This window comes from Carettochelys insculpta, chromosome 12, assembly GCF_033958435.1.
Source record: "Carettochelys insculpta isolate YL-2023 chromosome 12, ASM3395843v1, whole genome shotgun sequence".
In the NCBI taxonomy this organism is placed as follows: Eukaryota; Metazoa; Chordata; order Testudines; family Carettochelyidae; genus Carettochelys; species Carettochelys insculpta.
Genome location: NC_134148.1, coordinates 29623557 through 29650120, shown reverse-complemented (window position 1 = coordinate 29650120; position 26564 = coordinate 29623557). Strand labels below are relative to the sequence as shown.

At 43.1% G+C, this 26564-nt stretch overlaps 2 protein-coding genes across 11 annotated transcripts in view; both read left to right on the top strand.

Moving 5' to 3' along the window:
• ZFAND6 (zinc finger AN1-type containing 6) overlaps nt 1-2203 on the top strand; it is a 99178-nt gene extending 96975 nt beyond the window's left edge. For 8 of the 9 annotated variants that reach the window (XM_075006370.1, XM_075006372.1, XM_075006369.1 and 5 more), the window contains one exon: nt 1248-2202. In XM_075006370.1, coding sequence (XP_074862471.1) covers nt 1248-1396 — 149 coding nt within the window. In that variant the 3' untranslated portion in view covers nt 1397-2202. Of the gene's footprint in view, nt 1-1247 lie in introns of all 9 variants that reach the window. The other variant, XM_075006371.1, reaches the window with a different exon arrangement.
• A 7729-nt stretch (nt 2204-9932) lies between these two features.
• Nucleotides 9933-26564, top strand: part of FAH (fumarylacetoacetate hydrolase) — a 28962-nt gene continuing 12330 nt past the window's right edge. The window contains exons 1-10 of one of the 2 annotated variants that reach the window (XM_075006797.1): nt 9933-10085; nt 12900-13010; nt 14657-14778; nt 16805-16854; nt 19452-19542; nt 20995-21092; nt 21239-21291; nt 23250-23349; nt 24951-25081; nt 26386-26461. In XM_075006797.1, the coding sequence (XP_074862898.1) occupies nt 9936-10085; nt 12900-13010; nt 14657-14778; nt 16805-16854; nt 19452-19542; nt 20995-21092; nt 21239-21291; nt 23250-23349; nt 24951-25081; nt 26386-26461 (982 nt within the window). In that variant the 5' untranslated portion in view covers nt 9933-9935. The remainder of the gene's footprint in view (nt 10086-12899; nt 13011-14656; nt 14779-16804; nt 16855-19451; nt 19543-20994; nt 21093-21238; nt 21292-23249; nt 23350-24950; nt 25082-26385; nt 26462-26564) is intronic. The other variant, XM_075006798.1, reaches the window with a different exon arrangement.

The following is a 26564-nucleotide window of genomic DNA, read 5'->3' as shown; positions in this document are numbered from 1 at the left end:
TTGATTTGAATGCCAGGTGGTTCTTGTCCTGCTCTGTTCCAAAGTTCCTCATTTGTGACAGTCTTGCCATTTGATGCAAAGGATGTACCTCAGGCATCTGTTTATGAATGTCTGTAGCTTGTGATTTAAAGACTTCTTAGTACTCCAGGTCTCAGATCCAAACAAGGGCACACTCTTCACATTTGTGTTGAAGATCTGCAGTTTCATCTTCACATATATTATTTGTGAACTCCATATGGGACAAAGTCTTGAATGCAGGTTTTGCTTTCCATATCCTGGCATTGATATCCTTGTCTGTTCCTCCGTCTCTGCCCATAATACTCCTCAAGTAGGTGAACTGCTCCACATCATCTTCCAGGTCGTTCCCTCCCAATGCAGTCATTGTGGTGTTGGACTGGTTGATGCTCGTTGTCGTGATCTTTCCCCTGTTAATGCTCAGTCCAGTCACTGAGGCAGTTTTGTCTAGTGTTGCAACCTTTTGTTCCATGCTTTCATGTTGGTGTGAAAGGAGGGTGACATCCTCAGCAAAATCAATGTCCTGTAGATGTTTGAAAGTGTCCATTGAATACCCTGTTGATGGCCATCTGTTGTCCTGCTAATAATCCAGTCCACTCTGATCAAGAACAGGAAAGGTGACAATAGTTGCCCTTGTTGCACTCTTGACAGTATGCTGAAGGGTTCCATCACGACACCATTGTGAACATCTTGGCATGTCGAGGGTTGGTATGTTGAATGGATCAGGTTAATAATTTTGGATGGAATGCTACAGTATTGCAGCATGTTCAACCAATAGCTCTTATTAAAGAGGACTTTTCATGTGTCCATGTGTTTTAACTTTTTCTTTTATTAAGCAAAACAATCTTCATTAAAAATGCTTCTGTTTGGGAGGTTTACTATATAATGGCCTGGGGAGTTGAGGTAAATGTAATAGCCTGCTCGTTAATCAGCGTTCATAATGAAGTGATATGGTTTAAGTTTAAGTACTTGAAAGTCACTTGAGTTGTTCAACTGTATGGTAATTGGAAAAAAATGTCTGCGGCAGGTTCTTGAGGGAATGTAAAGATTTATATTGTTGGTGCTTTATCTGACAGCAATTTTGTCTGAAGAAAGTGGCTTTGACTGACTTCTGTTGACTGAGATGAGTTGATACTGAATGTGAATGTAGTATTTGGGATATTAAAAAGGCCAAACTAATAGAATTAAGCCATCTTAATGTCTGTTTCATAAATCATTATTTCTGTTTTCAGGGTTTGAATGCCGATGTGGAAACATTTACTGTGGTGTACACCGTTACTCAGACGTACACAGTTGCTCATACAATTACAAAGCTGATGCTGCTGAGAAAATCAGGAAAGAAAATCCCGTAGTTGTTGGGGAAAAGATTCAAAAGATCTGAACTGCTACTTCTGCTGGAATATAAAATCCACTGACCATCTGCAGATTAAATTGACTTGAGCTTTTTCCTTAGTCATCAGGAATGTAGAGCAGATTATCTTGGCTAGAACTTTTAATCATGCATGTCATCAGAAGAATAGATTTTTGTTTTTCTTTGTTTTGAAAATGACTCAACATTTATTTTCATTGCAGTTTTTGTGGCTGAAGACTTAAGTAAACTTTACAAGTATTATCCTTTAAGATCATTTTAATTTTAGTTGAGTGCAGAGGGCTTTTATAACAAAACTGGAGAAAACATGGGAGGACTGTGCTTTTCCAGTACACAACATGCATGCATTAACTTTGCAGTTTATTTTCTTGTTGTATATAGCTTTTCTCTGCAGCACGATTTCTTTTTGGGTAATGCCTCATATGGCACAACTAGTTACCAGTAACTGAATGTATTTTAATCATTATGGCTGCTTCTGGTTTTCATTAACAAAAAAGGTTATACATATTAGCATATTAGCTTGTTTGCACCCACTACCTATTTATGTATGAATCATTTGTAATGAGAGAGTGCGTGCTGAGATTATAAGTTTGTGTGGTTTTAAAAGAAAAATTAGATTTTGTTTTCGTGTGTGTGCAGGGCCGGGTAGGCTAGTATGCCCTTCATTGCTGACTGAAGATTTCACTAGGATTGCATACATCAGTCTGTATGTACACACATATGAAGAATGATCTAAAGTAACTGTGCTGTATTTATGTTTATCCATGTCTTAACTTTGATTAAATAAAATTTTAAAAAATTGGGGTATTTTATGTTGTTCACCGCTATCTGTCACACTGATTGCTTCTCAAACCCTTATTTGCATTTAGACTCGTCTCTGGTTTCTTCAGGTTTAATGTACGTAATACCTTTGGCGGCTATGGAGCTCTGAAGAGCAATTAAGTCATCTTTTATCTGAATTTATTTTACTTATAGTTGCAAGTAACACCCACCGATTGAAAGACTGGAAGGGATAATATGTTGTCATCTTTCTTTACTTGGGCATTTGGCAGCACCTTATATTTAGTTGGTGAATTTTTTTTCCCCTCCCATTTTGTCTTTTATCCAATAACACCATAAAATTGTGCTTTAGGCAAATTGGATCATAAAGTCATAAAAATTGTTAATTTGTGATGATTTAACATATGTTGAGGGATTTGGTTTGTGGGGTTGAGAATGGGAGAGCAGGCCCTTGGAACAGTTTGTATAGCCTAGATTAGAAAACAGTTAGGCTATGTTTCAAATTTAGTGTCCATTTAACAAACACACTTGTGAATCATCTTCTCATTCTCACTCATTCTCAGGCCCTGTACATGGTGTCGTAACAGTAGGAATGGTGGCAGTGCCAAACAGATGACAGGAGCATCCTTCAAGACTCTGATGGGAGCTTAGTTAAAAAAGTGGCAACTGGGATGGAACTCCCCAGCTCCGTGCAGCATCTCTGGCCTGTGACTAATCCTGGCCTTAGGCTATGGTTTATGTGGAAAGATTGTTATTACTGCCAAGAGGTGGAGGGGGTCTCACACGTGCAGAACGGCACAAAGAGACTAATGATCTCTGCCTGTAACTTATTGCTTTTTGCTAATGATGTTTCAGCTGGACTTGAGTTTCCAAGGTGGTAACATGCCATTTAAGTGTCATTAAAGGGAATTCAGGTAGCCAAAAGCAGGGAGACCAGCATTAATGTGGTCCATACTTGAGTGTACCAATCATCTTCTGTTACCCAGTCTCGCAGTAGTTTTGTGAATCATAGCTGCTTGCCTTGACAAGTCCTAGAAAGCCACTCTGCCCCCAGATGTTCACACCCACCTAATCACCAATGTCAGTTTACAGGCAATGCGTGACAGCTATGTAGTGATGTGGGGTGTGTGGCTTTTTGTAACTGCACCTGTATGTTCACTCTACATCAGATTCTTTACAAAATTTCCATATACAGAATTAGGACTCAGATTCATCTCTGGAACTGATCTGTGGTTTAAATTTCTCTTCGGGTGCATCTACACTAGGAACTAACTTTGAAGTAGCCAGCAGAGAGTCTACGCACATTTTCCCCTTACTTTGAAGTTAGGAAGGCGAACTTCTAAGCCCTTACTCCGTTCCCAGGAATGGAATAGTGCCCCACTTCAAAGTTTAACTTTGAAGTAGGGTATGTGTAGATGCTCAGCTTCAAAGTTGCTTACCTTGAAATTATACTTCGAAGTAGGCAACATGGAAGTTATTTTTGTAGTGTAGACGCAGCTTTAGTGACTCTTACTTCTGATTAAATAGCTTTCAAATATTTATGGGACAAATGCAATTTTGTGTGCAGTTGATCAGCATTCTGGATTTTGGCTTTCATTACAGAAAATTAACATGTTAAATAATATTGAATACATCCTTTAAAATTTTGAACCCTGCAGTATAAATACCTCATACACTACTCGATATACCAAGACACTTTTGACCATGTACTGTATGATAATCTACCACTTCAGATGACGGAGGAAACCATTTTGCATCTGCAGAAACATTTCATTCATGGAGGGATTTCAGCTTTGAAGATCAGATATGGACTTTGAACCAACAACTCCTTGAGTCTGGAACATGGGAGGAGAGGGTATGAATCAAGGTTTGGTTAAAGAAGATCCTCATTTATGATGCTTTTGAACACATTCACGTGTCATGGCATGGCATAGTAGCCAGATCTCTCTGGATTTTTGTATCTTTCCTTTTTTTTTTTTTTTTTTTCAGCTTTTGCTTACCACTTGTACATTCTTCCACTACTTTCATCCAATTCCCATTCTTTCCAGGGTGGATAAAAATTAATTTAAATAAATGTAAAGAATCCAATTTTTATTTAAATCTGATTTATTTTTTAACTCATCAGTAAAATACTAAATTTCTCATTTAAACATAGGTTACAATTAAATCTCATCATAAACATGCTATACATACATAAAAATGAATTAATGTCCCTTTTGTCCAACCTACCTACTAGCTCTTGCTTCTTGAAAGGTCTGGGTTTTCAGTTTTTCTCAACAGAGTAAAATAACTTGAGTGAAGAACGATACAAGCTAGATAGGATTGTTTTCATTTTGTGCTTATGTGGTGGTGGAGTACCTTCGCCAAACACGACAGAGGAGTTAGTTAAGACACTGTCTGAAAGGGAGCGGGGAGAGAGAGACACTACATAGGAAAGGATGGAGGCAGTATAGGAAGGGACAGTGGCGTAGACAAAGAGGGTTGATTTATTATTCAGCATACACACACATTCCTATATTTCCCCCATTCTTTTGCCTCAGCAGAACTGTCACTGTTCCTGGGTGTAAGAGACCCCCCTATCGGGGAATATTTTTAAGAAATTTGTTCCCCTGCATAATAAGGACATTGTGTTAAGTGTAAGCAATGCTAGAAGATGCAGAACCTAGTTGCAAGTTGAAACATCAGGAAAGCTGCTGATTGGGAGAAAATGGTGTGGATAAAAATATAGATATGACTGAATGGATCAATTGGTTAGTAATTTAAATAATTCACTTTGTAAGGCATCATTCTTCAAGACTCTGCCTTTTTAGTGTGTGTGATTTAACAAGTAAATTCCCAAGCTGTTTGCTCTGTCCAAGGTTGCTAGAAAAGAAAGTGAGCTAACCTTATGGCTTCTTTAGTTAACTAGGTTAAGAATCTTTCACTGAAGAATACAATACAGAGAGGTGCAGTAAGAGAAATCTAGAGTTGGCAGTAGCCACTGAGCATCATTTTCTTATTACGTTGTGACCACAAATCACAATGTTGATGCTGTAAGTCCGTTCCCTATTTTACTTAAGCTTTTCCAAGGGAACCCCATTCAGTAGTTTTTTGGGAAAACAACAGAAGTGCCAGTGAGTTCTCTGGAGCTTAGCTGAAAATTAAGTGCACTCTCATCTTTTTGAATGTTGATTTACATCAATCCACCCTCTATTTTTTAATCCTCCCCTCATCTTCCATCTCAACTCTTTGACTTCTCTCCCTTTACCTCTCCCATCTCATCTCCCCCGTCAATCCCTCCTTTCATTCCTCTTTCTGTTCCTTCCCCCACAGCTGCTCGTCTCTTCTCCATCCCTACTACATTTTAAAACGCAACCTGTTGGTGTGTTTGTGCCACTGCAGGACAGGTGCAGCATGCATAAAGAGAAGCTGTCTTGAAAGGAACTGTTGCCTCTCTGCCTTGAGCAGAAGGGGGAAGCAGGAGCAAGGTTGACCTCCATGAGCAAGAAGCGGGGAAATAAGTGTGAGGAAAGCTCCCTTTGGCACTTGGTTTTTGCATTGACTTATGGTTCCTGCTGCCTATCATTATGCCCCTACCATTCATAGTAACAGAAAGGTAGCTGTGTTACAAAACAAAACAGCAGTCCTGTAGCACTTAAAGACTAACAATAATTTATTAGGTGATGAGCTTTCATAGGGCAGACTCATGTCTTCAGACTGGAGATAGTCTATTTCCAGTAGAACACTCTCCTGCTGAAGGGCACTAACTTTGGAAGAGCAGCATGTTTTAAATTCTAGTTATGTCTAGATTGCAGGGATTTGTTGCCAGGAGTTTGTCTTGGAAGACATCTAGTGACAAAACTTCTGTCGACAGATTGTGTGCAGACCACAAATCAGATCAAAAGAGGGAGACACTATGTCAACAGCAGTAAGGAAGACGAGAAGGAGGGAGTGTGAGTCATTCATGCAAGGCAACCCCTAAGGCCCTGCCCCCTGCCATGAGCCATGACTAACACCCCCCTGGGCCAAGGAACAGGGATGTCCTGGGAGCAAAGCCACGTGTGGCCTACTCAGTGGGCTTTGCTGCATGGGGGCTCCATGGTGCCTCCATGACCCCAGGGAATAGGCAGGTAGCCAAGGGGCTGTCTGGCCACAGAGGGGTCCCCGCATGGGTGGTGGGTGAGCTGGGAGCAGCTTCACCCTCCCTGGGGCTTAGAGACACACCTCTGTGGCTCACGGCGCTGCCTTGTTCTTGCAGGCCTGCCTACGTGCTGGGCGCCACACACCTCGGCGTGTCCAGGGTCAGGCTGGTGCCTTGTGGCTAGCCTCCTTCCAGCTGTGGCAGGGGCTGGGCGGGCCCCCTGTCCCAATACCTGGGTTCGTCCAGCCTCCCTTGGGGCTGGCAGCAGGATGCTGTCCGTGCCCGGGGGCTGTCTGTTGGTCCAGGTGGTGCACACTCCCGCTGCACATGCTGGGACCACAGAGCGAGGTCCCGGCCGAGCAATGCTCACAGCATGCTCCGTCTGTGCCCCTGCACCCTGGGATGTGTAATGCAGTGCTCACCAGAGGGACCCTCACCCAGCTCTGAAGATCCTGGGAGGTGGCCTGACTGCGAGGGATCAGGTCCAAGACCAGCACAAGGCTGCTGGCATCTGAGTCTGGCTCTGATGTGGGTTGAGGCTGGGCTGTTTCCTCCTCCTCCTGTGTTGAGGGTCCTTGAGTCCCCTGTTGATGCTGAGGTGCAGGGGTGATGTGTGTTTCCCCCGCCCCCTCCCTGTCCCACTGATGCTGTTTTACTCCCTGTAGGAGGCCGGTCCTGCCCTGGAGTGTCAGGCAGCATTTCGGACCCATATGTACCCCTGGCAGAGTTCCTTTACTTTTGCCCGAACCTGATCCTGTTCAGCCAGAGCGGTGGCCATTCTGTTGTGTATCTCCACATTTCTGTGGCAGCCCTTGGGGTCCTGCAGATGTTCTTCCTCTCTCCACACGTGCAGGAGGCCCTGATTTCTGCCCCACTTGAGGAGGTGGCCCAGTGTTTGGACGCCCAGGGTGGGTCCTGGGACCCCTCAGGCTCCTCCCTTGCAGGGCCTGACAGGGTCTCTGCCCTCACTCACCATTGTATACTTGCCGCTGTGATGGCATGGGGACACAGCAGCTGATAGATATGCTTGTATGCGCTCAGCTTTTTTCCCACCAGGTTTCCCAGGTTTCCTGCATCTTTCAGAATGGCTGGAGGAGCACGGCTTGCTGTGGACATGGTGTCCACTGGGGCCCCTGCACGGCATCCCTGGAGGCCTTTTCCGTCAATAGAGGGCCCCCCCCGAAATGTCCAGACAGGCGTTTTGTCAACTGATCTATGTTGACAGTGACGTTCTGCTGTGTGGCGAGCAGGGTACGGCTGTGGCAAAAGCGCTGTGTTTTTTCAACTTAGTGTCGACAGAATGCAATTCGCAATCTGGATGCTCCACGGGTTTTGTTGACCAAAAAGCCATTTTGTTGACAAAATGCTGTAATCTAGACATAGCCTCAGATTAGGGTTATTGACAAAGATTAGTGTCAACCTTATTCAGTTCCTCATCTATGCAAATCTATCCTGAGCCAATGAAATAAGTTTTTGCAGCCTGGCTGGTTGAGGGTATGCCGTCGTCTTTCAGACTTACAAAAATCCTGCTAGGAGTTAAGTGCTTTCGGAGGGGAGACTGTTCAGCATATAAACTGTCAAAAACTTGACAGCATTCTTCACAATTTACTATTCATGCACTAAAGTAGAAATAGCAAATCCCACTGAAGCTTGATTTGGCTCTTGCTGCAGTTACTGATGGTAGTATGGCCGTTGAGACTTCACATCTGCATAGATGGTCTGCATGATGCTAGCAGATGAGCATTTAATTCCCTTTATACCAGGGCATCTGTTGCATCAAAAAATGTGATGCTGTAAGACATGCACGTTTTGGAGGATATTAAGTGTGTTTCAATGAAACACATTCTCAAAGCTTAATACTGTAACTATGACTTTGTGGGCATAGATAAAATCAAAATGCTTAGCAATCAATGCTGGTTACCATAATAATGTAGGTATTCAAACCTCTCAGGATACTATGATGCTGCTGCAGTTAAACACAGTATATAACTGCTTGAAAGCTAATTTTTCCATGCAAGGACCTTCTTAAAATTATGTAGGCCAAGACTCCAGCTGATGTAAACTAGCTCAGCATCACTGAAGAAAATTAATCCATGCCAATTTAAGATAACTGAGTTTGATCCTACAATTGGCATACTAAAGAGTAAAGCAAATCAAAATAATTTCATGCTACTCTTTCTCCACTTAACTAGTCTCATCCCCACCAAAATCAATTTGAGATAATCCAACTTTGTGGTTTGATAGCTGTGAGTCTAAAAGTCCTTATTGAAAATGAATCTTCTCACCATTCTGTGCTGTTCTTCCCTTTAAGAAGTCCTATTTTTGCATTCAGCCTTGTGTCCATGTGTAGAACAGTGGTGTTGGGTTTTTAATTTATTTTGCCAAGGTTTTTCCCACAAGGGCCTAAGAAGCACAGTAGGACAGGAAGAATATGGGATAGTGAGGTTGTATTATTCTGTTTTTTGCTACTGTTTGCAGTTTTTCACACTTTAGCAGGTGGGGCTTTATAAACATATAGTCCAAGGACCAGTGCAGTTTAGCCCCAGCACTAGGCACTACAAGCCGTGGACTACACACTGCAGCATGCTGGGAGAACTCCCTAGTTCCTGCCAGGATGTGCACCCTGCACCCAGCAGGGTCTCAGGAGAGACTGAGCTGAAGCAGTGTGCAGTCTGCAGGCAGAGGAGTGGGGCTGCTAAACTGCAATCCTGTTTTGTGTTTTTCTACAGAATAAAGCCTGTTCTTGGTTTTTTGTCTGAGTGGGTCTGGTCTGAGGTACACACGCATTAACACACAATGCAGAGCATGCCAAGGAGCCTCAGGCCTAGTCTCCCAAGTTATGTAAGATATTGCAAGGCTTCCCCTATGCTAATTTAACCTCACACTGGGCTAGTGAACAGGAGGGGTTACAAATGGAATCAGCCAAGTTGAACTTCTAAACTACAGGCTGAACCTCTCTAGTCTAGCACCCTGAGGACCTGACTGGTGCTAAATGAGAGAATTTGCCAGACCATGGAAGGTCAGTATTATCTAGCAGCATTACCAACATGTAAGTGCTTCCTGGGCTCTTGGAAGACATTTAGGGGGTAAATAGAGCTAAATAAGAGCACAGAACTCTGAGTGCCAGGGCTGTGGGCTGTAAACTTGGTCACACCTATGATAAGTGGTCACCTGGCTAATAAAAATCATGCCAGATGTTGCTGGACAAGTGTTCCTGAATACAGAGATTCAACTTATACAAATTCTAAATGAAAACTGTCTGTTCCCCCAAGGTAGGGCAACTAATGGCTGAGCTGCCCCCTTGGTGTCTAGGTTATTGCCGGGTGAATTGATACTTTCACTTTTATAGCCATGTGCTTCCACAGATGGGAGATAAATGTCTCCTGGCCCTGCAGACACACATTTACAGGATTCAGGAAGTGGAAACAGTCTTCCCCTCAGTAACATGCCGTTTTCTCCTCTGACAGGGATTCTAACTAGAAGCGATTAATGGGCCCTGCTGCTGAGTCATGCAGAACGCTGGTATTAATTAACCATGTAGGCAGGTTAATAGGAGCAGGGCTGAAGGCAGTGGGCTGGAGAGCGGTTTCTGGTTGGTTGGAGGCTGAAGGAGAGGCTGGGCCCAGACAGAGCCATCCTGTCTGGTGCAACATGTGGAGGCTCTTCTGGCGTGGTTGCGGCGTGTTTGCAGCGCAGCAGGGCTTGCCCCGAGCTCAAAAAATGTCTTTTATCCGCGTAGAAGAGAACTCAGATTTCTCTCTTCAGAACCTCCCATATGGGGTTTTCTCTACCAAGGAAAAGGTGAGTGATCTGCTGCTTTGCTTCTGTGTTGCGAGATTGCTGCTCTTGGGGCGAGTCTTTAAAGTTCAGACGCTGTGAAGGGAGGAGAGAAGTGTTTTTGCTTTTCATGTGCTGTGTGATGAGCCAGAGATGTCAGGGAGAGAGAGGACAGGCCTGCCACACTGGCCGTCTTATCAGTTAGCTGACTTCGCTTTTCTTTACCAGCACCGTTTTCTGTTACCTCCTTCGGGGCTGAGTTTAAGGCCTCCTTTCTCTGTTTTAACTTTGATCCACTACTGATCTTAGCGGGGCTGTGGAATGTTCATTGTAAGTGATATGAAATGATGTAGCTGAAGGTCAAATTTGATTAAAAAAAAAAAAACAATCTATGTAAAATATAATTAGGATTTGAGTAGATATTAAGATAGACTGTTAAAGTTTATAACCATTTAAACGCACATTGTCAAGATCAGATATCAAAATACGCAGTAAAATTTTCTTAAACCTTAATATGCTCCAATGCAGCATTTTTTTGGCATGTCAGTAAATCTCTGCTGTTATTGATGAAACTTTTTTTGTCATTTGTTGCATATATATATTAGAATAAATGTTTACATGCATTCAATGATTAAAATCAAATCCTTCTGAGCTAGACATCCTTTCAAGTGAAGTATGTTTGAAACATGATAGTGGTCTGCAAGGCATAACTATAAACCTATAAACTAAGGGCCTACCTTTCATATATATATATTTTTTTTTTGCCCCAATTTGGATCGGGAATTAGGAGATTTTTCTATTCCTAACTCTCCAGTTAACTGAGTGACTTTGGGCAAATCACGTCTCTGTCTAAAATTTCCAAAGGGATCCATATATCCATTGCTTTAGGGTTTCACAAATGACTAAAGGTTGACTATCACTATCCCATGTATTTTTAGTGTTCTGTTTAATTCAGATATGCAGGAACCACACTGTGAGGCTTACATTTTTTTTAAGACAAGGTGGGTGATATGGGCAGCCTGTGAGCTGCTGGCTGGGGAGGCAAGGCTCCAGCCCCACCCCTTCCAGCTGATGCTCTTCCCCTTCTGCCCCCCTCCCCATTGCACCCCAGAGCCCTGGGCAAGTGGTGGGGCTCCACGCCCCCCAGCCTCAGAGCACTGGGCAGACAACCTGAGCCTGGGCAACCACAAAGGGGAACCAGGAAGAATGGGTCAGAGCATGGGTAGGGACGCGTCTGGCTGTTAAGAGAGTTACGGCCTTCCTCATGCTTACGATACCAGCAGCCCATAGTGACTGAGGCCATATCTTCCTATTGAAGCAACTGCTGTCGGAGAGAGAGAAGCTTTTGTGACCTGAGGAAATTACCTCACTCACCTTGTCTCTCCGAATAGCCATAGCTAGAACCATTATGTTTTCTGGTCATACAAGAAAAAAACATGACTAGAACTTTGAAAGAAGCCAAAGGGGGTTAGTCACTCAATTACCATTTCAATGGAAACGGATTCCCTAACTCCTTTAGATTCTGACATCACACCATGCACCTCCAATTTACTGATCAGTGCTACTGTTCGCAACAGGTTATATTCACATGTGCACATTTAACAATGAAATAAGGACCTTGGAGAAACGCACACGCAAGTGTAAAAGCTGGCAAATGGATCCTCTGGAAAATAGAAGCTGGAAGATTCAGTGGTTAACTGACATTTCAGACTCGTCATAGTGGTGCTCAACATTTTTGCCTATCAATAGTAGTTTAAAATTATTTTGAGCGTAAAGAGCCTTAGCTGTAATTATCTGGTGTTTTCCAAAGATAAAAGGTGGATGATGAAATGCATGGCATATCTATACAGCAATAAAACACCCACAACTAGCCCTTGTCAACTGACTTGGGCTCAAGCTGAGTCTGGAACCCCTGAGTGGGCAAGACCTCAGGTTCTAACCCAACCCAGCTAATATGAGCCAGCTTTAACACTGTGTTGGAAATTTGTCACTCACAGCGTGAGCCACCTAATGTGGGCCAGCCTGGGATATTTAATTGCAGTGCACATTTGCCCTTAATCTGTGTGTGCATGAGTTACCTACTAGTACATCTTTTCTTTCCCTAGTAACTATTCTTTATAGCACAAATGTCTTAATTTTTTTAATGTTTGATTAAGGTGACTTTGTACCTTTTGAAAATTAATGTTCTGTCACCGTGTTGTAATAATCTCTCAGTTAAAATAACGTTGTGCAGAGTGACAGGTTACAAATTAACCTGCCTGGCCCTGAGACTCTTCCAGCAGGAGTACTGGTGGAATAAGCACCTAGGATGATATTTGTGCAAGAGATTTGGAGTCTTTCTCAAAGAAGAGGCTACAGGCGATTGTGTTCTGGTTTTCTCCTATTTTCTTTGAGGCAAAATTGAATATTTGTACTTTTGTTTGGAATGAAACTTGTCACTATGGCTATATGTCATTTAAATTACCTAACAGCTGGAATTTGTGTTGGTAATACCAAAGTAGCGTTATGATTTCAGCACATCTGTGCTAAGGTGGGTGCAGTCTGCCACTGCAAAGAAACCAGGGCAAGTTCTGAATAGAGTTTGTGTAGATCCTATTAAAAACTGACAAATGAGCAGGTTTTTTGCTTTTATTTTCCATTTCTCAGTGATAGTTATACACCTGGAGGGAAACTTCCACCAAAGCTTTCTTCTTTCCCCTGTGAAGTTCGCATGGCAAAAATAATGTTAATGAGGCGCTGCATATGCAGCGCAGCACCTCATTGCCATTCGCTGCTTGGCCTTGTTTACATGCCCCCTTCAAAGGTATAAAACATTTTTTTTGTTTCGCCCCCTTGTAGCCTAGGCACAGAATTGGGGTGGCGATTGGAGACCAGGTGTTGGATCTCAGTGCTATTAAACATCTGTTCAGTGGACCAGTCCTTTCCAAGCACCAGAATGTCTTCGACCAGGTATTTATCATACATTTTGACTGTGTCTCCGCCATGTTTTATGAAAGGAATGCCATCAGTGACCCAAGCTCAGATGAAAAGTGTTGTACCTGTGAGCGTCCAAGTTGCTGATTTGTCCTCCTTAAGAAGTAGAAGGAGAACTGGGCCTGATGCACCATTGTGGTGTGTTAGTTTTAGGTCAGTGTAACTCTGATGAATGGCTTAAAACTAAAACTTAAAACTGGGTCAGCACCATATGCACATGGCTGCTCGGATGATTCTGCAGCAATCCACAGAAGCAGTGTGTCAGATGATCTAGCTATGTCCCCTGTTCAGCATTGCGTAGGTAGATCTCGCTTTCCTGTGCAGAAGTGGCAAGTACCAAGGGGGAGACACTTTGCTGAATTGGAAACTACATCACTTAGGCATAGATCCATTAGCAAAGACCAACTGTAATTGAAACAGAAGGAAAATAAATGAGCTCTCCTAAAAGTTTCTTCCATCTGGTTAAGAAGTGCAGGACCAGGACCGAGGATTATAAACCACTCCAGTCCCACTTAAATCTCTGCATTTCTGGCATCTTCATGAGGTGTAATCTCCATGAGGAAACAACTTGGATGAAGTGGGATTTAAGCATTACATAGATCTCACTAGCTGACTTTGTGTGGGTGAATATAATTTGCCATCACTCCTAGTCTTGAAATTGCAAGCTTCTATAGTATTTGAAGATGATGATTTTATCATTATTAGGTTTATTTATTATTTGGTTTAAAAGAGCACCTTTCTCAGGGTGTGTCTACACAGGAAAATTATTTCGGAGTAACAGCTGCTATTCCAAAATAACTTTGCGAGCATCTACACAATGCAACCACAATTTCAATGGTTTTATTTCGAATTTGATAACCCTCATTCTACAAGGAATAGCACCTATTTCAGAATAGGGGTTGTGCAGACAGGAAATAAGGGCTATTTCAAAATAAGATAGTGTGTCCAAGGGCTCTAATCCAAAATAAACTCCATTGTGTCTGGGTGCTATTTAGATACACACTTTCTGTGTAGATGCGCTATTTCAAAATAGGCTATTCTGGAAAATAGCTTTGGGAATGGATTTGAAAATTAACACGGCTGCGTAGACAGCCTCGCAAATCAGGACCCGATAGTGATAGGTGCTGCGCAAACATAGCCTCTTCCCAAAGGCTGTGGCGACACTACCCCTCCCTTTTGGAAGGGGCATGTAAATTATGGCCATTTGAAAATGCAGATGAGGCACTGCATGCATATGCAGTGCCTCATTAGCATAATGGCAGCCATGCGAATTTTGAAGCTGCTAACTTGGAAGTGCTGACTGGCAGTCTAGCCGCGGGCGCTTCGAAGTACACGCCCAACTTCGAAATTCCCTTACAGTTCGAAAGGGAGGGGTAGTGTGGCCATAGCCAGAGAGTTGACATCCGAAGTATAGGACAAGAGACAAAAGATAGGTGGGGGGCACAAAGAAACAATGGGACAATATTGGTAAACTTAATAGACACAGGTCTGCCAAACTGTTACTTTGGGGTTAGTAATTTAATCCAACTCTGTTAACACAGGAGATGCTCCACTTGCTGTGCACACGGGGTTCAGAAAACAGTTGTTCTCTCAGAAACATCTCTATCTTTATGCCGTTTCAGCCAGCCCTTAATGACTTCATGGGCTTGGGCCATGACGCTTGGAAGGAAGCTAGAATGGTTCTCCAAAAACTCCTGTCAGCCAGTGAGCCAACACTGAGAGACAACGCTGAGCTGCGGAAAAGGTGAAGCATCCGGGAGCTGCAAGTGACTCAAGATGAACTCTTGTGGTACTCATCGCCTGTCCAGAGCACTTTCATTTGGCTCTTCAGCCTTCTTAGTGTGTGTCTGTGTTATTCCCAGCTGGAGGAGGTATACCCTGAGAATTGAAGGAGGGGAGCAGAGCATTAGCTATGATTATTGAGGCTTGAGAGCGGCTGGCACAGTACTGTGGGAAGGTGCTGCTAGGTAAACGGAGGCAATCCATCATTTAAAGAGGAGTTCTGGTCTTGCTGACAGAAAGTCCAGTTCCCTGGAGAAGGGTAGCTCAGTGTTTCTGCAGTAACTGTCTTGTCTCCCTCTCTGGAGACATCATTTAACACTGGCCTTGTATAAATATTTAATATAGCTCTGGAGAGACGTATCTATTGTTACGTAGCCCTCAAGTCCTTTTGTAAACTTTGAAGGTCCAATACAGTATCAGCGTGAGGTAAACTTTCAGGCTGGTTCCTTGCTATAAAGAAATTGCAGTGGTTTGCGTGTATCTGGTGGTCAGTTGAGTCCAGTGTAGGGCTGGCCTTAGGGAAAGTAGTGTCCTGAGCGACTGTAGGGGCAGCTCTCTGTACAATGACCTCTCCCCCGCCACGTACACAGTTGGGGTGTGGTGGATATGTGGGTAAGGGACGTGCAGAGTTTCCTTCTGCAGAGGGGTTTCCCATAGGTGGGTATGACCCAGCCGCAGGAATGGCCTGTGCAGAGGATGAAGTCTTGTTCTTTCCCAGCCCAGTCAGGACTAGTTGGTGGAGCCCCTAGCTGGGGTGCCCCCAATCCCTGCCCATACCTGACTACAGGTCCAACACCTGGGACTTAAAGGGGCCTTAGGCTAGCTGGGGTGTGGGGGGGATACCCACCCAACTTAGCCACGGTATTTTCTTGTGGTGTAGAGGTCTCCTCAGTGTCCTGAAGGACCTGGCACAATTAAGATCAGAAAACAAGACTGCACTAAGGAGAGAACTGCTAAGCTTTCCAGCTGTCTGTAGTATAAAAAAACTGCTTTTTTGTGTGCCTGTACTCACTGGTACTGAGTACTGGTACCTCTGCAGCCCCAGCCGTGGGAGATCCTGCCAGCCCTGCAGTTGGGGTATGGAGCCCTGCCAGCAGCCCCAGCCATGGGAACCCCAGCAGGAAAGGAGGTGGCTGAATACTGGCTCCTCCTTTTTGTTTTTGTGTTTTGTTTTACAGAAATAGCCCTGATAAAAACATTTGGGATTACATCTTCCATTCAGCAGAGGGCAGTGAGGGCACATACATATTAACTTGCCAGCACATCCCAAGGGCTGCATTTCCTCCACGTGCCACAACAGGAAAAGAGTGGGATCTCCTTGGCCTGTGCTACTTCCTGTGCGCTACTGTATATTTTTCCTCACAGGAGCTCATAGTCAGTTTACCCCTTAAATGCAAGAACAGACCACACCATCTGTGCACTTACTTTATACACCATGGCTGTGTCTACACTAAGCTTCTGTTTTGGAAGGGGTATTTAAATGACATGGATCAGAACTGGTTAATGAGGTGCTGACATTCATATTCAGTGCCTCATTAGCATAACAGTGGCCAGTCGCACTTCGAAAGTGCTGATTTTTAAATGCAGGATGGCTGTATAGATGCAGGTGCTTTGAAATAAACCCCAGACTTTGAAATTCCCTTATTCCCAATTCACCCGCGTCTATACAGGCAGTCTGTGTTTCGAAAGCAGCACTTTTTGAACCGAGACTGGCCACCATATGCTACTGAGGCTCTGAATGTGCATGTCAGCGCCTCATTAACCAGTTCTGATCTTTGTCATGTAAATACCCCTTTTGAAAGGGAGGGGTAGCATAGACATGGCCCATGAGCTAGCACAGAAATGCAGCAAGGCAAATATGTTTCGGGGCAGGTGCCAGGATGTAGACGGTACAAAAAGAGAATAAACTTCCTCTCAGCCACCCCAGCATGACAGCTACCACTTTTTTTGAGCAATGAAATCTTTGTTTTGTGCTTTTTTTTTTTTAGAGCATTGGTACCTCAGGCTTCTGCTATAATGCATCTTCCAGCTAAAATTGGTAAGTTTTGTCAACTTATATCTTCATAGAACAATAGAGCTGGAAGAGACCTAAAAAAACCATCGAGTCCAGCCCCCTGCTCTTGCTTATATCCACTGAGACTTCCACATGTCCCAGATGTTCTGGATGGTCAAACTGCTGCAGTGTGTTAAGAATATGAATGTCTGCACGGTAGTACCATGTCTTGCTGCATCTACAGTAAAAAGTATTACCAGCACTTGGACCGTACATAGAGGGCTAAAAGTCAGATTTCGGCACACTGCCTTGGAATGGTTGCTGGCCCATAGCTAGCCCATTACCAACACTTCCACTGCTTACTGGGCTCTTTGAAGATGTTTAGGAGTAAATTGCAGTTAAACAACAGCATAGAGCACTGAGAGCCAGGCCTGGTGGCTGGAAACAAGCTTTATGGGACCACTGGAAATTTGGCCACACCCATGATAAGTGGTCCTCTGTTTAGTTAAAATGCTGGATTACAGATATTGTTGGATGAGAGAGTTCTGGATTCGAGAAATTCAACCTGTAGAAATAGCTTGAGGCTCAGTTGTGCCATTTAGATCCCCCCAGCAGAGTAGTGTCTCCTGGAAGTCCTGTGTTTATAGAGGCTGGGTGCCTGTGGGACTTGTATCTCTTGCTACCTTAAATTATGGTCTGACAATTCTGGAAAGCACTGGAGCAACCACTTATATCTATTTAGATTTCCACAAGGTTGGCTGTCTCTGTGGTATGTGAGCACGTATTAGGACCTTTGGGTAATGAGAGATTCAAGACTTGTTTGTGAGTTTTGTCTTAGGAGGGGCCGAAGTTTATTTTAACAGACCTGCTAAATAAAAATTAAGGAGGGGAGAAGGGATGAAATCAGCCTTGCTCCTAAACTATGATCAGCTGAATTGAAAAGCTCTCTCTGCCATTGTGGACTGCACCTCCTTTTGCAGTACCAACGAACCCAAACATTCACATAGGCCAGGCACCAGCAATCACAAGATTTAAAAAGGAAAAATATATTGTGGTGGAGTTCTGTTTATTAGTCTTCTGGGCTTGCAGCCTCTAAGATTTTCTCTGCCACTATAAGGAAAGCCTATTTTTTTTTCTTTAAACAGTGTGATGCTGTTGTGAAAAAGGCAAACATGATTCTAGGATGCATTAACAGGTGTGTTGTGAACAGGACACGAGAAGTCGTTCTCCCGCTCCTACTCTGTGCTGGTTGGGCCTCAACTGGAGTATTGTGTCCAGTTCTGGGCACCGCAGTTCAGGAAGGATGTGGAGAAATTGGAGAGGGTCCAGAGGAGAGCAACGAGAATGATCAAAGGTCTAGAGAACATGACCTATGAAGAAAGGCTGAAAGAATTGGGCTTGTTTAGTTTGGAAAAGAGAAGATTGAGGGGGGACATGATAGCAGTTTTCAGGTATCTAAAAGGGTGTCATAAGGCAGAGGGAGGGAACTTGTTCTTCCTTGCCTCTGAGGATAGAACAAGAGGCAATTGACTGACTGAAATTGCAGCAGGGGAGGTTCAGGTTGGACATTAGGAAAAAGTTCCTAACTGTCAGGGTGATCAAACACTGGAACGAATTGCCAAGGGAGGTGGCAGAATCTCCATCACTGGAGATATTTAAGAAGAGGTTATTTAGATGGCTTTCAGGGATGGACTAGAAAGTGCTTGGTCCTGCCATGAGAGCAGGGGGCTGGACTCGATGGCCTCTCAAGGTCCCTTCCAGTCCTACTCTTCTATGATTCTATGAAATGAAATCTCAGATTCTGACATAATCGTCTGACTCCAGGAGCTGGGACTTTAGCAAAACTGGCTTCTGTCAGTAACTCTGGAACTGGTGCTAAACTGGGGGTCAAAAGTCATGTGTGGGCCAGGAGGCAATAGGAAGGAGAAGACGATCTTTTATAATAGATATTTTTCACTTCCATGGCCTACCTTTTGAGTTCCTTCAGGACCAAGTTAATTGAAGTGATAGTCAAACTATTTCCCAGAAAGGACACTAGGGGGCAATAGATGCACTGTTTACAAAATCCTTTCATCTCTTTGCAGTCCAGTAGTCTCCATACCCACAGTGTTTCCCAAACTTAAAATATTTGCATACCCCTTTCAGGACTTCAGCCTTATCGGCAAACCCAGTAACATCCCAGTGGATGCTTATCTCCTGATTTTTAATAATTTATTTTTGTTGCTATGTACCCCTTGACATCTTTTTGATTAGCATCAGCCGAAGGAAAATGACAATAGAAAATGGTTAAATTGTACAAAGCACATGGCTCGTTCGTATATTTTTAGTTGGGGTGTGGGTTAGAAAACATATTTTTTTTCTTGCTTCTCTTTACTGCAGGTTTGTTTTTTTTGTTGTTAAATTTGAAATGTGTGTAAATTTTATCCTTTGCGTGGACCTGACTGTCATCCCCTTTTATAACCTATCTGCATGATTAATAAAATCTTGCCACTGCATGTTTCCAAACTGCTCTAAACCCTTTCCCTGCAACTTCTCTATCGTTTTCAGATCCACAGAATGTGGGAAGTTTTACGCTCCTCTGCTGTGCCAGGTAAAGATTTGTCATACCGTTGATCTGAGTGTTGTGCTTTTCTTTTTCGCAGGAGACTACACTGATTTCTATTCTTCAAGGGAACATGCTACAAATATTGGGATCATGTTCAGAGGGAAGGAGAACGCTTTGATGCCTAACTGGTTTGTAATCCAGTTATTTCTTTTCTCGCATGACCTTATGTTTTACCTTTCCCAAAGGCTGGCCTGACCTTATGGGAAAATAAGCTGTAACTTATCTAGCTGTAACTCAAGGGAGAGATCTTGGAGTCACTGAGGAGAGGTCTCTGAAAATGTCCACTTAGTGTGCAGCAGCAAAGTCGTAAAAACAAATAATGTTAGGAATCATTAAAGAAAGGATAGAGAACAAGACCGAGACTATCTTATTCCCTCTATGTAAATCCATGGTACATCCATGTCTTGAATACAGATGTGGTCACCTCATCTCAAAAATATGTTGGCATTGGAAAAGGTTCAGAAAAGGGTAACAAAGATAAATACACATCTCATAGAATGGGAAAGGAGCTTGAGAATTCATTGAGTCCAGTCCAGTTCCCTGCCCTCACGGCAGGATTAAGCACCATCCAGACCATCCCCAGTAGATGTCTGTCTAACTTGATCTTGGATGTCTCCAGTGATGGAGATTCCACAACCTCCCTGGGCAATTTATTCCAGTGTTTAGCCACCCTGACAGGAAGTTTTTCCTAATGTCCAACTCAAACCTCCCTTGCTGCAATTTAAGCCCATTGCTGCTTGTCCTATCCTCAGAGGCCAAGGAGAACAATTTTTCTCCCTCTTCCTTGTAACTGTTTTCTTTTCGATGCTTGAAAACCGCTATCAAGTCCCCTCTTGGTCTTCTCTTTTTTTCAACCAAACAAGCCCAGTTCTTTCAGCCATCCATCGTACCTCATGTTCTCTAGACCTTTAATCCTTTGTGTTGCTTTTCTCTGGACCTTCTCCAGTTTCTCCACATCTTTCTTGAAATGTGGTGTCCAGAATTGGATGCAGTACTCCAGTTAAGGCCTAATCAGTGCTGAGCAGGCCAGAAGAATGACTTCTCGCGGCTTACTCACAACCCTCCTGGTAGCCCAGAATCATATTTCCACACTCCCCCCGCTTTTTTTTTTTTTTTTTTAAAACAGTGTCACACTGACTGATATTTAGCTTGTGGTCTATTATGACCCCTAGATCCCATTATGCAGTGCTCCTTCCTAGACAGTCACTTCATATTCTGTATGTAGAAAGCTGATTGTTCCTTCCTAAGTGGAGTACTTTGCATTGGTTATTATTGAACATCATCCTATTTACGTCAGACTATTTCTCCAATTTGTCCAGTTCACTTTGCATTATGGCCCTAGTCTCCAGAGGAGACTGAGGCTATGTCTACACGGTGGATGCTATTTTGGGATACAAAGATATCTCTGCAACCTGCCTGTTGTCTCAAAACAATTCTCTTCAGAGGAAAAATGTTTTCTGTAGTGGTTAGACAACACTGCAACTTAGTAACTTATGGCTGGGCTTGGCTCTTCCACAGTGTATGGTTCTTGTGCTTGTAACACAGCATTTAACACACAGCCAATGCTTCACTTTAACAAGGTTGCACTTACCAGTTGGTTACCACGGCCGGGCATCTTCAGTTGTGGTCTCTGGGACACCAATCCGAAGACCAGTGGGACAGATGCGACCTGATGATGGTGAGATCCTTGTCATGCCATTGAAATGTTCTGTTCTCCCTGGTGAACAGTGTGGCAATGATAAATGTTCAGCTGACTCTTGTCTTTTCTAGCTTCATTGCTTTTTTGTTTTATCTTCATAATGCACCTGTCTGTTTAATTTACAGCTAAACCTCCAGTGTTTGGTGCTTGTCAACTTTTGGACATTGAGTTAGAAATGGTAGGATGTGTTTATTGTATTACATCTTTCCCTTTAATAAAAGAAGTTTAAAAAGCTGAGCCTTGTATGGAAAAATCACATGATATAGGTATATAAACGTGCCTGTCTTATAGCACCTCCTTTGAGTACATTGCCTGCTGTAGAACTTGCTTCAAATGGGTGAATCCAATATCTAATAGCTGCCTGGGTAAGAAAGCAATTCTTGGTCAGCTTCTCTCTAGTGTCATTCCAGTGCAGCAGCTGCATAATGGTGACTGGCAAGGAAGCGTGTACTTTAGTGAGGCTCTTGTCGGAAATACCCAGTGTTTTCACTTCCCATTAGTGATGGCATTCCCCTTAGAAAGTAAGCTGATAATCAGCTGCAGCTACAAATGGTATGTTCTAAGCAGAGGTGGCAGAGGGATGGAGGGAAGAGAGGAAGAATCCCCACTTAGGCAAACAGGAAGCACAGCATTTGCTGCATAAGGTTCTGTTACAGGAACTTAGATTCCCTGCACACAGAAAAATTGATCATATTTCTCAGTGCATTCGCTATCGCTCTGTGCATGTAGCAACTTAAACGCAAGTGCCTTTTGGTTCCCTCCCAGCATGGAATTTAAATGTGTGTATGTGGAGTGGGGGAGAGTAAGATTCAAGGTGTCTGCCCTCCTAAGCAATGTCTAAATATGCACCTTCTTTCTCTGTTTCTCATACTTAGATCTAGCCTGTAGCTTTCAAAGCCAATGCAATACATGTACAAAGAAATGAGCTTTGAAATATCTGTTGTCTCAGACACCCCAAGCCCATGTGTATTCAGCACTCGCCTTTAAGATGCAGGGCATAATACCTATGGTAGTGCAATGGTAGTGCAATGTCTGATGTCCTTTAATGCCAAATAGCTATTACAGTGCAAGCTGACTGGGTGTTGAGCTTAAAACCAAAGGGATCCAAAGGTTCTGCTCTGCATTTCAAATGCTCCTGTGCTTCTGTGGCTTAATAAGGATCAACTCATCTACTCCATATTGTGTACATTGTAGTAACGTCTTCAAGAAGCTACCTTTTTTTGCAACATAGTGCAGCCTAAAAGGAGAAGAGTCAGTTGGTATAATGTGCATACTATTATTAATGTGATTCAGCTATTTACATAGCCGCCAAAACAATAAGAGAGCGTGAAAATAAGAGCTCAGTTAGACATTCTTGCTAAAACTGAGCTAAAAGATTGTGTGTGGTATGTAGAAACCTCCATGAGAAATGAAGGGCTGGACCTATACCCTGCAATGGGACTTTTACCACTGACTGACACAAGACTAGATTTAGACTAATGCTGAGTGCTTGTAAGAAATCATACCCACACTTACTGAAAAAATCCATTCTGTTTTGAGCTCTCATCCTCTGGCCAGAAGATTTGGATTCTGGGGAGAGTTAAGAACTTTCCCCTACTTACGTCTTCTTTTTTATATTCTCAAACACCCTTGCAGCCACTACCTTTTGCTTTCATAGGCTGCAGCCAGGTCAGAAGACCCTTTACCAGACTCTTAATTGGTTAATTCAAAATTAACTGTGTTCTTTGCCGTATTGTCTGTAGAGAAAGCGATTGGTTAATTAAATAAAAGGGCGTATCGTTCTGGCTCTGAGTTAAATGGGTCTCTTTTTCTTCTTGACTCCAAAAATGAATCATTCTTCAGCAAATTCAGGCCCTGAGTTAATGACTGACTCTTACTGGCTCACTGCTCTTCCGGTAGTTCAATGCTGCCCTCTCACACAGGGGGAAAGGAAGAAGCTGTAACTCTCTCATTTCATCTGAACAGAAAAGTCCAATTAAAGTTAAGGAGGAAAGAACATAGAATTACATTTTATCCTATCTGTCTCTTCTGCCCTCATTTTCAGTAACACTTCCTACAGGGGATTTGTCTTGGCATAAACGCAGGTGCGATTTTCAAAACTTCGACTTGGTTTAAGCATTTCCTTTTCCATTTCAGGCATTCTTTGTGGGTCCTGGGAACAAGTTTGGGGAGCCTATCTCAATCAGCAAAGCCCATGAGCACATTTTTGGAACGGTTCTTATGAACGACTGGAGCGGTAGGTAATAAGTGTTACTCTGATTCCCTGGGGGAACGCGTTTCATAGCTGTGTGATATTCTGACTATTGGCTGATGCTATGTTTGTTTTAAATGGTAGAAATATAAATTTACTCAGGTCGGCAAGGGGCAGGGTTCCCTCTGTGGTTTTTTTTTTTTTTTTTTTTTTCATCCATGGGCAGAATAAATTTTGTTTTCATGTACCAGTGCATGTGAGGATGTGCACCACCAATAGAAACATACTTTGTGGGCAGCTGTGAGCACTCTGCTAATCAGCTGGGCCATGCCTGAATCTCTCCTGTGTGGCCACCCAAGCACTCAGCTTTCAGGGAACACTGCAGAACGGTGATGGTAGTAGGAATGGAATACAGTAATCCCTTGATTTACGCGGAGGTAGATTCCTGGGCAACCTCTGCATAAATCAGATTTCACGTAAACTGAGGGGTGATTGGGGAGATCCCTGGAATTCCCCTGGCTGGGCGAGCAGGCAGCTTGGGGAAATGGTGGGGGGGGCAACCACGTGACACCCCCCCCCCCCCCCGGCTTCTCCCAGCTGGGAGGCACACAGCAGCTTGCGGCACAGTTTCTCCAGCTGGGAAGCCGGGGGCTGGTGGGAGGGGTGGTTTCGATTTGCACTTAACTCGTATTAATGCAAGTGAAGTGCAAATTGAAATCATGCTTCTTGAGGGTTTACTGTACATTCTGCAACTCTGAGGCATTGGTTCGAATCCAGCTCAGGTCAGTATTGACTAAGAGCTACAGCTCATGGACATTGTCTAGCTGTCTGCATGAAATGAGCTGATTTTAGATCTAATTCCTGCCTAACAGGGACATGACATAAATCATCACCACAGCAGAGGGTGCCCATAGATAAGAGGGGAAAGAGTTGGCTGTTCCAACCTATTCCCCAGTATAAATACAGTGAATACTTCTTAGCTTAATTTCACGAATGAAAATGGACCTTTAGGGTTGATTTCAACAAGTTAAATAAAAGTTTTAAAAAAAAATTAAACCAGTGTCTAGGCTAGGCAAAAATAATAAAGAGATTGGAGTTAGCTAATGTATTAACTATCCTTTGTCTCAACCAGGGGTATGTAAACCCCTGCGGATACTCGGCACTCTTCCAGAGGATCCATAAAGTTGGTGTTTCTCAATCTTCTTATGAATGAAAAAAAATGGTCGTTTTTATGTTCATCTAATTTGTTTATCCTTTTTGCACAATCATAAGTATGATGGCAAGTTTATTGCCTGTAGGCCATTTCTTCCAACCAACCAGTAGCGATTAAGTTGTTTAAACAAGTATGTTGCACTGGTAGGAAGAAAAAAAAGTGTCTGAAAATTGTAGGTACTTAGACTTTTTTTAAGGGTTACTTTAGTTAAAAAAAGGGTTGAGAAACACTGCCTTTTCTAACCTGGGCTGCTTGCCCAGAGGTATTTGCACTGTGCTTCTGAACCCTTCAGATGAGTGCTTGGCCATGGCTGAGTTGTCCTGGGGTGCTGGGTGGGGTTTCACTGCTTGTTCTGTGGATGGTGTGTTGGTCTGCAGTGCTCTTTATCTGGCATGAAGGCCAAGTGATTCTGCTTTGTTTTCCCTTTTTCCAGCTCGTGACATTCAGAAGTGGGAATATGTTCCACTGGGTCCGTTTCTGGGCAAGAGTTTTGGCACAACCATCTCTCCGTGGGTTGTTACTATGGAAGCTCTCAAGCCATTTGTGTTGCCAAACCCCGTCCAGGTTAGCAGAAGAAGAGCTGGGTTGTTATAAATGAGTGAAATCTACGTTCTGAGAACAGAAATACTTGGTGGTAACAGCACCTTTTTGCTTTCTTCAAGGTTTGATCCTGCCTCTGAGATGTGAGGTGACATCCTGGCCCCACTGAATTCAATGGGAAAATGCCAATTAACTTCCGTGGGGCCAGGTTTTCAGGCATGGTGTGCCTGTGGCTTTATAGTTTTTTAAAACTAAAATGAACAGAGCAAGGAAAACATGTCTCTGAAACAATATGTGCATAAAAACAATGGTAATTGGCAAGCTTCTCTTTAGAGTCTGGTAACACTTCGAGTACTTACAGTAAGGCTATGTCCACACTCCATTCCTCTTTCGAAAGAGGAATGCAAATGAGGGAAATCCAAAAATGCAAATGAAGTACTGATTTACAAATCTTGCTCTTCATTTAGCTGAACTTGTCCAATTGCTTTTTTGGACGAGTTTTTTTTTGGGGGGGGGAAACCCCATCTACGCTGCTTTATTTGGGGAAAAAACAAACAAACCTCTCTTTTGAAAGACCCCTGTAAACCTTATTTTTTCAGCAATAAGGGTTCTTTTGGAAAATTTTTTTTAAATGAACCCCATCAACACTGTCTCTTTTTTTTTTTTTTTTTTGGGACGAGATGATGCAAATCAAATGCAAGATTTGTAAATCAGCCCTTCATTTGCATTTTTTCCCTCATTTGCATTTCTCTTTCAAAAGAGGAATGTAGTGTAGACATAGCCTAAATGATAAGGACCGTGGACTCAAGCTGAAAGGTTCTGATCAATAGTCAGACTTGCTAATAGTTTGAGGGTATTTGATTCTGTGGTATGTAGCCGTTTAATTAGGCTGTTGTAAGTTAGTAATACAGGGAAGAGAGTTTACCAATTTCTTCTCTGTGTGCAACTGCAAGCCTTCTGCAAGCTTTGAATGAGCACAGCATGCCAAATCAGAACAAAGGTGCACTAAGTTTACATTTGTTTGGATGTAATGTCCATGTGAAAAATTGAGGGCTTTTAGAGGCCAAGAGAAAAAGTGTGCTTGAGTAAATGAATGCCTTGGTAGTCAGGTAAACATTTTGTGACACAATTGTTTATGTGCAGTAGTAGCTTCATAGGCAATTGTTCCTGATGGCAAAGAGAATTGAAGGCATACGTTTTTTCCAGACAGTACCTGTGGTTATTCATTGGAGGCTTGTGAAGAGAGAGCTGTTACAAAATGTGCCAGGGCATGTGTTAGTATCTTCCCTTTTGGCCCTCAGGTGGTAATCTGTATTATATGCTTTTAGGTTCCCAAACCATTGCCCTACCTCTGTGATGATGAGCCCTATGCTTTTGACATACATCTCTTTGCGTCCATCAAAGGTACAGTAATGCTGAATGATTTGTGGAGGTCAAGTAAAGTGATGTTGAATCTGCTATAGGTTTCAGACATTTTTAATCAGTCTTGGATCCTATTTCTGCATAG